The following is a 15,442-nucleotide window of genomic DNA, read 5'->3' on the forward strand; positions in this document are numbered from 1 at the left end:
ACCACAGTAATCACAGCTGCTGCTAAAGTGGCTAGATGTCACAACCACCATGCAGATGGTCCGCCATCCATTGAAGTGCATTGATACAAGGAGAGTCACCAGCAGAGACCAAAGAAAAGAGGAGGATATCTCTCTCCGCAAAGCCCATTCCAGAGTGACAGAAGAAGCATGTGCTCTATGATAATATTGGGGGACCTGAACACACGTTTGAGCATTGGACAGATCATCCAGGCAACAAATCAACAGAGTAACCATTACCCTTTCAGAGGGAGAGAAGAAATCTAGGGTTATCAGTGGTGGGAGGAGGGAGGGAGTAGGGGATAGGGAGAGATTGGACAAGGAGCATAAAGAATAAGTACAATTTGTAAAAATATACATACTAGTAATATTGATTTGATCAACATATGTCAACATTGAATCCCCAAAATATGTATAATCAATTATGATTCAATTAAAAAGAAAAAATGGGTTATTTTTCTTTTTATTGTTGAGTTGTAAGGGTGCTTTATATATTCTGGATACTAAACCCATACTAGATATATGATTTGCACATATTTTTATGTAATATTCGTAAAATGACAAAATCATTTAAATGGAGAACAGATTAGTGATTGACAGGGATTAAGGAGGAGGGGAAGCAGTATTGGGAGCAGAAGTGGCAACATAAAGGGTCCTTGTGTTGATGGACCAGTTCTGTATCTTGATTGTGGTGGTAGATACATGAATTTACACATGTGGTAAGATTACATGCAACTAAAAACATACACATACATGCACACAAACACAAATGAGTACGAGTAAAACTGGGGAAATCTGAACAAGATCCGGTGGATTCTATCTGAGATGTTTTTTTCCCACACCAACCAATTCTCTAGTTCTACAATTCTTTGAAATCAGTTGGATGTCCAACAATTTAATTTAGTTCTGACACTAACTACCAGGGAGTTAATTTCAGATTCCATAGATTTAAGGGCTCGGACCCATAAGACTGCCCTTACTTCAGATGCCAGTCCCAAATATTGAGTTCCCTATGTTACCCACACTTCTGTCTGACATGGCTACAATTTTAGGAATCCCCCCCACCTCCCCAGGTTCAGTAATTTGCTAGAAAAACTCACAGAACTCAGGAAAATGCTATACTTACTACTAGTTTATTACAAAGGATAGAAATGAACAGTCAGATGAGGAGGTAGATAAAGCAAGTCCCAAAGGATCCCAAACACAAGAGCCTTTGTCCATTCTGGAGTTGGAAAGCACCACCCTCCTGGCACATGGATGTGTTCACTAACTCTCCAAACCCCATTGTTTAGGGGGTTTTATGGAGACTCTGTTACATAGGCATGATTGATTAAGTCAGTGTCCTTTGGTGATTGAGCTCCATCTCCAGCCCTTCTCCCCTACCTAGAAGTCAGAGAGTGGGGCTGAAAGTTCTAACCATCTAATCACATGGTTGGTTTCTCTGGCTACCAACCCCCATACTGAAGCTGTCTTAAGGACCTACCAGTGGTTACCTCATTATTGTAAACTCTGTGTTTGATTGAAAGGGACTTATTAGGATAACAAAAGATGCTCCTATTACTTAGAAAATTCCAAGGGTTTTAGAAGCTCCGTGCCAGGAACAAAGACCAAATATATATTTCTTATACACAGTATCAGTGCCAATATCCTGGTAATAGTGTACTGTACTATAATTTTACAAAATGTTACTATTGGAAAAAACTGGGTAAATGTACATAGAATCTCTGTATCATTTAAGCGCATATGAATCTACAATTATCTCAGATATTTTTAAAAAGTGATTTAAAACACTCATAAGATCTTTGATATTAACAAACATTTAAAAAGATTGCTATTAATACCCAATGTTGGAAATGGGTAATTTTATTCACTTTTAGGAACATAAATTGTCACAGACTCTGGCAATGACTATTAACATTTTTAATGTGCTCACGCTTTAATCCAGCAATTCTTTTGAATTTAGTTTACAGTAGATAAATTATGCACATCTGTGCAGAGGACTATGCAGGTGACAAAAAGAACAACTGTATTTCTAAGACACTTTGATGCTTAATCTTACAAGAAAGGGTTAATGGGAGGTTTTCATGCAATTCCATTATGCTGCTACCTGACTGATAGCAGTTCTAAGACCCCATTGATTATAAGAAGCATTCCAGTTTGAGATGTCAAAGAAAGGGGAAAAGAAACTGCATCTTAGAATCAGTGGAACAGGGTAGATCTCAATTTCCTGACATGAAAAGATGTCCAAGATAATAAAATTAAAAACAGGTTGCAAAAGAGTCTGTATGGCATGCCCTTCCCTCCCTTTTAAAGCAAGTATACACATGCCTATGCATTTTTAAAATTATGGCATATGTTTAGAAAGTCTGGAAGGGGCCGGCCTGTGGCTCACTCGGGAGAGTGCAGTGCTGATAATACCAGGGCCACGGGTTCGGATCCCATATAGGGATGGCCAGTTAGCTCACTGGGTGAGCATGGTGCTGACAACACCAAGTCAAGGGTTAAGATCCCCTTACCAGTCATCTTTAAAAAAAAAAAAAAAGTCTGGAAGGATATTCAACAAATGTTAAAACAATGGTCACCTCTAGGAAGTTGGGTTTGCTAAGGGAGGGATGTAAATGGAAGAGGGACTTCAGCTTTTTGCAATTTTTTTAAAAAGGTTTTTCTTTAACAAAGTCCAACAGCTGATCTTTGTGGTTTTTGTTTGTTTGTTTTAAAAAATGGCCGGTAAGGGGATCTTAACCCTTGACTGGTGTTATCAGCGCCATGCTCTCCCATGAGAGCTAACTGGCCATCTCTATATAGGGATCCGAACCCGTGGCCTTGTTGTTATCAACACCGCACTCTTCCAAGTGAGCCATGGGCCAGCCCTCAACAGCTGGCCTTTGGATAATTAAGCCATGCCTCTAGCCTTGGAGACTACAGTGCTGCAAATTGCATCTTTGTATTAGAAATAGCTGCCATTGCCAGTCAGCTGCCAGGAAAGAAAAAGCTCACCAGTAGTTTTCAAGCTGGCAGTTGCAGTCTGTAATAAAGTTTCTCTTTTTTTTGTTGTTGGCTGGAGTTTAATGAGGTGGAACTCATCCCTTCCCCTTTAGAGTGTGCACTTCTTGGTGTCTGAAGACAGATTTTCTTGTCAGTGTATTTGCCGTGGCTACCAGTGCCTGAAAGTCCCATTTTTACTTGGGCATTTCTGTGACACTTTGGGGATTAGAGTCCTGCTACCTTCCAGCAGTCTTCAACTCACTCATATCCATACCCTGTCAGGTAATGCCTCTGATTGTGGCTGACAGCTTACAAGTGAATCTGTCAGTCTGACAGGTGTGCTGAGACAAGCCTTAGAGGGAGAGTCAGGGAGCCAAATAATTAGGTGGAAACTGTGTGAGTTCTAATCCTGGGATCTTCTGTAGGTGTGTTGGGTAACTTGAGCAATTGACTTCCCTGCAATGTATCTTAGCTTCTCTGCTAAGTCCCACCCCGAAAAGACTGAGTTATGAAATAACTCTGGTCTGAGCAGGTCTTTTTTTTTTTTAAAGATGACCAGTAAGGGGATCTTAACCCTTGACTTGGTGTTGTCAGCACCACTCTCTCCCAGGTGAGCCACGGGCCGGCCCTCTGAGCAGATCTTAACATCTTTGATTCAGGAAGGTAGACTCTAATTTGAGTTAGTTGCTCAGACTTCTGTTCTCAGAATGCTTTAACTAGTACTGGGTTGAGGACTCCTTCCTGGTATTCAGATCTAAACTACATTTTCTTTCCCTTCTCACAGTGTTGTCAAATAAAACTTTCTTCGACAATGAAAATGTTCCATATCTGTTCTGATTTGTTTTCTGACACCAACCAATTCTGTGGACACCAGCTGGGTATCCAGTAATTCAGTTCAGTTCTGATATTATTTATCTTGAGTTAACAGTAGATTTTACAAGTTAAAGGGACTCAGCCCTACAAGATTGCCCCTATTTCAGATGCTGGTCAGAAGTCCTGGGCCTCCTGTACTTCTGACCAACCAGCTATAAATTGGAGGTTCCCACAGTTCCCTGCTTGTTTGATAATTTGGTAGAAAAGGGCTCACAGAACTCAGGAAAACACTTGGTCAGTTTATTATAAAGGATACAACCCAGGAACAGCCAAATAATGGAAGAGATACACAGGGCAAAGTATTTGGTGGGGTGGGGTGAGGTATGGTGTGGTGAGGAACTTTCATGCCCTCTCTGGTAACCACCTTCCCAGCATTAGGATGTGTTTACCAACTCAGAGGCTCTACAACTATTATGCAGGAGTTTTTGTAGAGCTCAATCTCCAACCTCCACCCCTCCCACTATGGGTAGGAATGAAAATTCCAACTCTGTCATCACTTGGTCCTTCTGGTGACCAGTCCCATCCTGAGACTATCTAGAGGCCCTACTTTGTCACCTCATTAACATAAACTTGTGTGATCCAAAGGGACTTACTATGAATAACAAAAGACACTCCTATCACTCGGGAAATCACAAGGGTTTTAGGAGTTCTTTGCCAGAACAAGGACAAAGACCAAATATATCTTTCTATTATACCACATCTAGGGCTGGCCAGTTAGCTTGGTTAGCTCATTTGGTTAGAGTGCAGCCTTGTAACACCAAGGTCAAAGGTTCAGATCCCTGTAAGTTTAAACTTAGAATAGTTATGGGCCAGTGACTATCGTAGTAGACAGGGTAGCCCTATACGTTTATAAAGTTTTTTTTCCCACTGTCTTCTGCCCACCAGCACGAAACAATGAAATTTTGAGAGCAGAGATTATTTACTCCATGGTAGAAGCTCAAATATATTTATTTATTTATTTATTTATTTATTATTTTTTTCGAAGCTCAAATATATTTAGAAATGAATTTAGTTTAGCAAATAATTATTGAGTTCTATTTTCTGGTTCCTTTTTCAGTGGAACACACAGACAAGAAAAACATAGTCCCTGCTGCCCTCAGATTGTTCACAGTCTAGAGATGTAAACGAATTACAATGGTGTGTAATAAAAATGAGTGAAGTTGCACTTAATACACTGAGTTGTGAAATAGATAGGATGAGTCAGGCCCTTGTACAATGCCTGAAATATAGTGGGTGTTCAGTAAATCTCACCAAATGAATAAATGAACTCTAGCCCCAGCCCCACCATCTACTAGTATCTTGACTTGGGCCTGTTGCTTAGACTTTGAGCCTTAATTTCCTCATCAGTGAAATGGAAATGATGTGCATATTTTAGACTCATTTTTGACTGAAAGGATCATGTTTTCTTCATTCTTAGATCCATTTTTGCCTGCAGTATAGAAGATGTTTAGTAAATATTTGAATGAATCCATAATCTCAACAAGATAAAGGCTGTGAAAGCGCTTAACTTATGTGCTTACATTATTGTCATATATCATTGATTGGAGATGACTAAGTCTGGAGAAAGAATTCAATTTCTGCTAAGATAAAGGAGACCTTTTATGTTGACATTTTTTGGCTGCAGCTGTCCTCTAATGGTTTGAAATTTTCACCTCTTCATTGCCAATGGAACTTGTGAAAGTAATTACTGTTGAGCCTAACACAGTTGGGAGAATAGTTTTAAGGGGACTGTAATAGGCTCACTCTGTTTCTCTCATATGGGAATTGGGAGCTAGTTCTTTTCAAGTCATCAGGATTGTTTTTTTTCCTTCTTTTACCAGCAGACACTCAGATAGGACTCGTTCTGTTTAAGTGTCATGTTGGGTTTGTTGAACATGATGATGGACTTGATATGCCTTTTGGGCATTTATGGCTTGATGTCAAAAATCCAGACATGGGGCCGGCCCATGGCTCACTCAGGAGAGTGTGGTGCTGATAACACCAAGGCCACGGGTTCGGATCCCATATAGGGATGGCCGGTTAGCTCACTGGCTAAGTGTGGTGCTGACAACACCAAGTCAAGGGTTAAGATCCCCTTACTGGTCTTCTTTTAAAAAAAAAAAAAAATCCGGACACAAACTGCTGTGAAGAACTCTCTCCCATGAGGCATGGCAAGAAAAGTACTTTTATATTTGTTTATTTCTGTTTCATTTTGGAGTATATGCTAAAACAGAATTAGACGTGTTTCCACTATTCGTAGATAAGTGCATCTTTCTCTTTTTTTAATTGAAAGGATAACATAGATTAATAACAGAAAAAATGGGGACATATCAGTATGATTTAGGAGGCTGACAGACTTATATTTGAATTGCAGTTCTGTTATTTATCAGCTTTGTGACCTTAGTCAATTTACATTACTTCTAGACTGTTTCCTCCTGTGAACCCATGTCACAGAGGATTAAATAAATGGATGAATGTAGTGTATATAGTGACATGCCCAGCACAAAGTGAAGGGGCCTCGAATGTTTTAGTTGGTGTTCTCCACTATATACATTTATTCCAGCTCTTGGTGGTGTGTGCATGTAACAATGAATTACTTCCCAAGAATTCAGACTGCTTTTGAGAATTAATCTATTAATGAATCCCTCATACAGAGTATGAGATTAGCTATAGACAGAAATAAACAAGGTTAATTGCCTGTAAATCTGTGACTGGAGAGATGGGAGCCCTCTAACCTTTGACAAGATAATCTGGATGTTATTCCAGGGAAGAGGGATTGAAATGAAATTGTAATTTGGGAGACTGAAATCTAATTGATTTGTGTCATATTCTAATGAAGGAGAGGTTATGTGAACAGGAGGGGAGTTGTCAGCCTAGAATGTATTAAAAGATAGGCTGAGAGCCTGAAGTTGGCAGTGTTTATCTTGCCTTAAGGAAGAAATTAATCTGATGATAGGAACTAGAGAGATGGATTCTTTTATGAGGAAATGATAGTCCATTAATACTTCATGGAATGGAAAAGTATCTCAAAACATTTGTCTCCCTTTTGTTTGTTCATTTTTGATGACTGGCCCATGCTGGGAGATGCTGGGATCTGAAATCTGAACCCTTGACCTTGGTGTTTCAGTACTGCACTCTAACCAACTGAGCTAATTGACCAGCCCTCCCTTTTGTTCTGATTTCCATGTTGAAGCAATTTTTGATCACTAATTTTTCAGGTATTTGATACTGGGGGCAGCTGGTAGTTTACCTAGATGAGGACTGAGAGCCTTCCAGGTATAAGAAAAGTATGTCCTCTATTATAAATTAATAAATTGGTGAATTGTGTTTCTCCCTGAACCAATCACTAAACCAACAATCTGGTTAATGTATTTTAATATACTGTATCTACCTACTGAAGACTCCTACACTTAATCTCCACAACCATCTACCAGACATTTGCATTCAAGACTGAGGACTAGACCATGTCCCTTGTTTAATTTACTGTGTAAGCCTTTTGGTAATAAGCCATTAATGTCTCAACTTTAAATATCATGCACCCTAGTATAGCTATTTTTATATTCCCTGTTGGTCTACGTCCATATGAGACATAATTTTACATAATTTCAATCACAGTGTATGTATCATTTAAGATTTGCTTTTAAAATATTTCATGATTAGAAGTAATACATGCTTATAGAAAAATAAGGGGGGGAACAGAAAAGAAAATTATTATTATGTGATATTACTACCACATAGTGATAGGCACTGTTAACACTTTGATGTATTTCTTTATAGTCACATATGTGTAGTATAAAACTTAACATGCTGAGATTAAGATTATATTTTAAAGTTTGTAGCTTTTTATACTTAATGAATCTTAAAAACGTTTCCTCATCTTTTAAAATACTACTGGTAAGGCCTGGCCAATTAGCACCATTGGTTAGAGCATGGTGTTATAACACCAAGGTCAAGGGTTCAGATCCCCATACTGGCCAGCAGCAAAAAAAAAAAAAAAAAAATTCTTGTAAACATTTAATGGCTTTATTCTGTCATTCAGATGCACCACGTAATTATTTTGTTTCCAATTTTGTGCTGTTAATTCTAGCAATGCCATATTATCCAGGAGAGAGATATCTGGACCAAAAAAAAAAAAGAAAAAAATCATACTTTGGGTTCAGGTGGGAGAAGGACAAGTTGTTGATGCCATGATTTCTTTGTTTGTGTTACTCCAATAAATAGACCTTCTGTTTTAGGGAAGAAACATAATGTTATCTCAAGTATATTAGCAATAGAGAAAAGAGGTGAATTTTAACAATTAAGAAGACAGTTGTAGCCAAAAAAAAGTCAAAGTGAAAAAGGTTTCCTTTTTCTTTAGGGGATCTGAATTTCCTCTTCAAACTTTCCAGTTAGGCTAGTTGGTTCATTACATTATCATGGGGGACAAATTAAAACCCCAGCTGCATGAATTTTACCCAATTTGGAGATTATGTGTTGATCTAAAATTAAAAACATAGCTTAAATAATGTATATAAAATTCTTCAGAAGCCCCAGAGTTATTCAGATAGGTAGGCTGTCAACCTCCAGAATCAGCTAACGTTTGTGTGAAAGACCCAGTGACCATGGACAGAGAAGGCAGTGGCTTCCAATAGGAGCTCTAAACTGAAAGTATCTGTCCTTTCTGTTTCAGGCCTGTGCAGGCACCCATGTGCATCTGTGTGTATGTGAGGGAGAATAAAGGTGAATAAATCTCCCAAGCAACTTTAGGGAAGGCAGTTATTTTAGACATGATTTCTAATTTATGGTCATTCAAAATAATTTTTTTCCATTTTCTCCAGAATAGAAGTAACTTTATTATTAAACATTTGAAAATAAATTAAGAAGTTAACATGTAATATTGTGTCTTAATATCATTGTTAGTATTTTGGGTCATACTTTTAAAATGTATTTTAAGCATTTATAATCATACTATATAATTTTGCATTATGCTTTTGTTATTTAGCATGGGAAAATGCTAGATGCCTACAGTGCTTGACACATAGTAGGCACTAAATAAATATTTACTAAAGAATTAATTATTGACATGTTTTTACATAACCTTTTTTTTTTTTTTTTTTTAAAGATGACTGGTAAGGGGATCTCAACCCTTGGTTTGGTGTTGTCAGCACCACGCTCAGCCAGTGAGCAAACCGGCCATCCCTATATAGGATCCGAACCCATGGCCTTGGTGTTATCAGCACCGCACTCTACCGAGTGAGCCACGGGCCGGCCCTACATAACCTTTTGAATGGACCACTTTTGAAGTGACTATGCCATAGTTGACTGAATCATTATCCTTTTGTTGGATATTAAATTTTCCTGTCTTAAAAATACATTGAATATTTTGATGTAGATCACTTTTCCTGAGGCATGTAGCTTTGCTTATGGGGATTGTTTTTTAGGACAGACTCCTAGAAGTGATTGTGGGTTGAATTAATTATTAGTCAGAATTCTTGGTTGCAAGGGACAGAAATACAGATGAGAAACATTTTGGCTTGGGGGCCAGCCCGTGGCTCACTTGGGAGAGTGCGGTGCTGATAACACCAAGGCCACAGGTTCGGATGGCCAGTTGGCTCACTGGCTGAGTGTGGTGCTGACAACACCAAGTCAAGGGTTAAGATCCCCTTACTGGTCATCTTTTAGAAAAAAAAAAAAAAAAGAAAGAAAGAAAGAAACATTTTGGTTTTTTTGGCCAGGGGATCCCAGGATAAATCTAGCTTCAGCCTTGGCTGTATCAGGTGCTTAGATTACACTCTCAGAGCTTTGTGTCTTGTTTACCAGTGCTCTTCTTTGCTTCTCTCTGGCAGATTCTTGTCATCTGGTGGTAAAGATGAGCACTGACAATTTTGTGTAGTGTATAATCTTGACAAAAGACTTGAGAAAGATGATTGATTTGTGTCTGGCCCTGAGCCAGTTAATTACTGTGGCGGGTAATTACTTTGGTTGAAGTACCTTGATTGACTAAGCCTGTATCATGTGCCCACAGCTGCGGAGTTAGGTTGTTTCCAACCAAATCCCATGGACGGAACAGATTATTTTAGAATGTATGGAAGGTGTTTCTCCCAAAGAAAGGACCTTGGACAGAATAAAAAATGATTTCTGTTATAAATATTTTATTAAAATGTTGGTATTCAATTATTTAATTTTAAATTATTTTATTAAGTATTAAATATTTTATAGACAGTTCTAATATTCTTCATAGCCAATGCTAAGTGAGTTCCAAAAGTTTATTCTAGATTTAGTAATATTTCTTTCTTTCTTTTTTTTTTTTTAAAAAGATGACCGGTATGGGGATCTTAACCTTTGTCTTGGTGTTGTCAGCACCACGATCTCCCAAGTGAGCTAACTGGCCATCCCTATATAGGGATCCGAACCCATGGCCTTGGTGTTATCAGCATCATACTCTCCTAATTGAGCCATGGGCTGGCCCTGTATATTCTAGACTTAGTAATATTTCTTTTTTTTTTTAAAGATGACCGGTAAGGGGATCTTAACCCTTGACTTGGTACTATCAGCACCACACTCTCCCGAGTGAGCCACAGGCCAGCCCTGTAATATTTCTTATTTTACTATACTTTAACAACATTGAGTGTTGTTACTTTCTAAGTATTTTGCTGCTTTGATAGGTTAAAAATGGCACCTTGTTTGTATTTCCTTTTTTCACTTAACACCTATCATTAGCTATTTTCTGTAACTGTAATTTATTTATTTATTTATTTATTTATTTTTTAAAAAGATGACCGGTAAGGGGATCTTAACCCTTGACTTGGTGTTGTCAGCACCACGCTCAGCCAGTGAGCTAACCAGCCATCCCTATATAGGATCCGAACCCGCGGCCTTGGTGTTATCAGCACCACACTCTCCTGAGTGAGCCACGGGCTGGCCCTTGTAACTGTAATTTAAATGGCTGCTTACTTTTCCATTTGCATTTACATAGTTCGCCAAGCTGTTTTCCAATTATTGGTGATTTAGGTTGTTTTATACTTCTTATTTTCTTAAATAACAATTATAATTGTAGGAAATAGGACTGCAAGTACTTTTCCATAGATTTTTATCTCTATTGAGTTTGTTTTTTGGAAAAAAAAATCCCAACAGTTCTTGCATCAAAGGTGTAAACATCTTTATGCCTTTGCTTTCAAAGAATTTTACGAACTTGAACTTCTACCAGTATTATATGATTGTAGTTATTTTACCACATCTTTACTGAGCATTATTTTAAAGAATGTTTACTGGTTGCTGAGGTATAAAAAGCGATTTCAAATTGTTTTAATTTGCAGTTCTAAATTAATGAGTATTTCCAGTGAAAAATTTTATTTTTCTCTTGCATTCCCCAGCTCCTGTCTTCTCCTTACCCAGTCATTTAGAGTATAAATACTAGACATACCCTCTGCTTTATTTTATTTCTTGTTCTTGTTCCTAGGTCTGGTCCATCGAACTCACATGTCATCCTGTCGGGTGGATAAACCCTCTGAGATAGTAGATGTCGGAGACAAAGTGTGGGTGAAGCTTATTGGCCGAGAGGTAAAGTTCTCTGCAGCTTTCATGGGGCTAGAAAGGATTAGAAAAAGCTGGAATTTTCTTAGTATTTTATGAGGTAAATGTTGAGGTAAATTTTATGTGTAAATGTTGTTAATTGTGGCTGACAATCTTATTTTCAGATTCTGCCACTATAATCTGTCCTGAATTTAAAACTTCTGGCTGTCTGTGCAGCAGACTGAAAAGGAATGGTGTGAACTACAAAAATGTATTAAGTACATGTTTGTAAAACTTTCCTCCCTGAAGTTTACCCATATGGTGTGCGGGAGGAAAAAAAGAGAGAAGAACCAAAAAGAGAGAAGTAAACTTAATCTATGGGACAAGTCTTTATCACAAAGAATAGCTGCCAGGTACACTTCAACTTGGGCCCAAACAAAAAAGGACACAGAGTTTACAGTCCTTTTTCCTAATATTTGGCACCATGCAATGTGAGGGAAATGAAAAAGATCTGAAGGAGCCTGTTAATAACAACTCACTTGAGGCTGTGAGGGCTGTGGGTATGGGTAGACCTCGGGAGAAATAGAAACATACATTGAGTCCTGCTATTCTACAAGAGAATGGCAGGGGAGATAGACCTGAAAGAGCAATAGTTAACAATATTCGAGTGCTTAATGTACGCTAGGTTTGGGGGATACAAGAGTGAGCCAGACATAAATGATCCCAGCTTATATATGGAGCTTATATAGAATATAAGTAGAGACGACAAATTAAAACTAAGTAAACACGGGCCGACTCCGTGGCTCACTTGGGAGAGTGTGGCACTGGGTGCGCAATGGCACTCCCGCCGCGGGTTCGGATCCTACATAGGGATGGCCGGTGCGCTCACTGGCTGAGCGCAGTGCAGGCGACACCAAGCCAAGGGTTGCGATCCCCTTACCGGTCACAAAAAAAGACAAAAAAAAAAAAAAAAAAAAAACTAAGTAAACAAACATATACATAAAATAATTGCAAATTATAATGTGTTGTATTGGGTTTGAATAATATTGGAGGTAGATTTAGATAAAGTTGTCAGGAAGGGACTCTCTGAGGAGATGGTATATATGAGCTGAAACTTAAAGGAAAAGGAACTTAGTTATGTGAAGAGGTGGGATAAGAATATTCCAAGCAGAGGGAATAGCTGATGCAAAGACCCTGAAGCAAAGAATGGCTTAATATGCTGCAAGAAGTAAAAGAAAAACAATGTGACTAACAATTGTCTTTATGCATAAAGAAGCTCTAGACCAAGTTAAAAAGGAGATTTAGTCTCCTGGAATGTTCTAAAACCCTTTCTGGGCTTATGGAACTTACTTGGAAGAAACAGCGTTTATTTTCTGCCTGGTTACCTCCACAGGCCTTGGATTTCTGAGCAACCATTTCTTTCTTTCCCTCAGAGAGATAGGAATGAGATAAAGACCATTTCCCAAAATTCTTCTGCCATAAGGTCTGCTTCTTAATACTTCTTTGTATTTCCAGTGTTGGGCCGAGCCCGAGGCGCACTCGGGAGAGTGCGGCGCTGGGAGAGCCGCGACACTCCCGACGCTCCCGACGCGGGTTCGGATCCTATATAGGAATGGCCGGTGCACTCACTGGCTGAGTGCTGGTCACCAAAAAGACAAAAAAAAAAAAAAAGAACAGGGTGTATTTCCAGTGTTCCTAGCACAGTGCTTTTGTCCATTAGAGGAGCTCAGTGTTTGTTATGTTGATAAAAACTGATTCTTAGTCAGATAATTTTAGATGGCAGTCTAAATGATGTACTTAGAGTTTTTGTGACTTTGTTTTTGTCTTTTTTAGATGAAAAATGATAGGATAAAAGTATCCCTCTCCATGAAAGTTGTCAACCAAGGGACTGGGAAAGACCTTGATCCCAACAACGTTATCATTGAGTAGGTAAAAGGTTTGGAAAAACTAAAATCCTCTATCTACCAAAGCATAGAATTCTGTAGTAAATCAGACTGAACTGGGAGCTCTACCCTTTATGGACTTTGTGATATTGAACAGTTATGTAACCTTTATGATCTTTGGTATTTAGAGGTATATGTATAGAAAACACTACTGAATAGAGTTCTAAGATGAAATGCTAACATGCAAAGCTCCTGGCATAGGAATGCTCCATCAATGGTTCTGTTTCCTTCCCCTTAATCTCTTTCTGCTTCTGCCCTTTAACCAGCTAGCCAACAAGTATTCATGAAGTACTGTTATTTGCCTCTCTCCTAGTGATTTCTGCATTGGGGCTAAAAAAAGGTAGAGATCATGTGAGAGGGTAGGGTAATCTAGGAACAACTCCAGTGGGGTTTAAACTCCCACATTTTGGGGTACACTGTGTTCTGAACACGAAACCTTACTTTCATTGGCTCTTCTGACCTTTCATTTAAGAATGGAAGATTTTCTGTCCGTGTAGGATAATATCTGGTGATACAGGGAATTTGCTGTCTGTCTCAAGGTCTTTCTTGAATTTCTAACCAGGGGTTTTTGGCTCCCTAAGACCCCTTTAAGGGATCTTAGGGGGTTTATTAACTGTTTTTAGTGTTTCAGAAAACCAACAGAAATCATACATTTATCCTCAAGTTGACCATGCTAGTTGTTATTTTGTTGCTTTTGATAATAAAATATCACATTGTTTCTCTCATTCTAATTAGGTGTTCTCAGTGGCAGTTATGTCATTGATTAATAAAATAATAATAATAATAATGTTATTTGAGTGGGATCTTCATGGCAAAAAGTTTGGACCCTTATTTACATAGCTTTGAGTAAAATCATTTTGACTATGAAGGAATTTTATCTACAGGGAAAGGAAATTATATTTATTGAATACTATGTGCCAGGCATTATGCAAGACAGTTTATGCGTGTTAGTGCATGGAATTCTCATAACAACCTGTGAAGTGGGTGTTATCTCCATTTTAATTTATATTCCCATTTTATAGTTTTGTGCTTGTTGATAAATAACTTGCCTGTGGTAACATAGCAAATTATAGTGGGTCAAGAGCTTGAATCTTGTTCTCTCTGACATTAAAACTAATGCCCTTTTTACTACATAATGTTTCTAGATGTTGCATGTGACTTACAGAGTTTTTCATATTTCTGCAGTTTAGTCTCTAAATATTGACATGTTTGTAGGGCTGATTATTGACAAAACACTTTACACTTACAGTAGAAATCTTTTATAACACGGAACTCAGAAATGTTATTTAAGTCTGGCACTTCCTGATTGTGTTGTAATAAATTGTTTCTGCTCCAAAGAATTTTATGCTATATAGACTCATTAAAAAGCAGTGAAATTTCCCAAAGCCACCTTTATAATGGTAAAATATAAAACAAGATAAAAGAGCTAACTCTGTTTCTCAGAAACAGGGTATAGAAGGGAAAGGGCTCCCTGGTTTTCAACTGTACATGTCTCTGTGTATAGGCTCTTTCTAGTATTAACCAAGTGGCTAAAACAATACCTTGTTGTAAACCATGTCTGTAGCTGCATCCAGGAAAAAAGCATGGTATAATAGAATGATTACTGGTTTTAGAGTTAGACTTGAATCAGAAAGAGTCCTAGTTCTACTCCAAAATAGTATATGACCTTGAGCAGATTATTTATTCTCTCTGAACCTCAGCTTCTTCACTATAAAATGGAGGTAATGACACATATCTTAGAAATGATGGAATTTTAGTAAAGATTTAAGTAAAATCTTGTTTGTAAGGAGCGAGCTTAGTGTCTAGTCTATAGTAGACATTTCATATATGTTGCTGCTTGTAGTTATTGTTTTAAATGCCTCTCTGTTTCTCCCCTAATGTCTGAGATTATAATCTTTTCTTTGGAAAGAATGAGTAAGACCCATGAAAACAGGGATGTAGAGCAGGATCTCAGATCCTTCTGCCCCTTCCTATGCAGGCTGTGAGTCAGGTAATTGAAAAAAGATATCTGGCAGCTTTATGCAAAGTAGGCATACTTTATTATTCAGACGTGAGCTTCACAGACACTCTTTATCCTCAGACATGAGCTCAAGCTCTACTCCACTGAACCTCTGTGCTCTGCTCTGCCTTCCGTGCTCTGCTGACCAGCAGTT

At 38.2% G+C, this 15,442-nt stretch overlaps 2 protein-coding genes across 2 annotated transcripts in view; one reads left to right on the forward strand and one right to left on the reverse strand.

Annotated features, from left to right (window-relative positions):
• The window catches only part of SNRNP40 (small nuclear ribonucleoprotein U5 subunit 40), an 82,987-nt gene that overhangs the window by 60,107 nt on the left and 7,438 nt on the right, over window positions 1-15,442 (reverse strand). The window lies entirely within an intron of this gene.
• The window catches only part of ZCCHC17 (zinc finger CCHC-type containing 17), a 64,585-nt gene that overhangs the window by 28,155 nt on the left and 20,988 nt on the right, over window positions 1-15,442 (forward strand). Inside the window, exons 4-5 of the mRNA XM_063103603.1 lie at window positions 11,294-11,394; window positions 13,180-13,271. Coding sequence (XP_062959673.1) covers window positions 11,294-11,394; window positions 13,180-13,271 — 193 coding nt within the window. The remainder of the gene's footprint in view (window positions 1-11,293; window positions 11,395-13,179; window positions 13,272-15,442) is intronic.

The sequence above is a fragment of the Cynocephalus volans genome, chromosome 8 (genome assembly GCF_027409185.1).
Source record: "Cynocephalus volans isolate mCynVol1 chromosome 8, mCynVol1.pri, whole genome shotgun sequence".
In the NCBI taxonomy this organism is placed as follows: domain Eukaryota; kingdom Metazoa; phylum Chordata; class Mammalia; order Dermoptera; family Cynocephalidae; genus Cynocephalus; species Cynocephalus volans.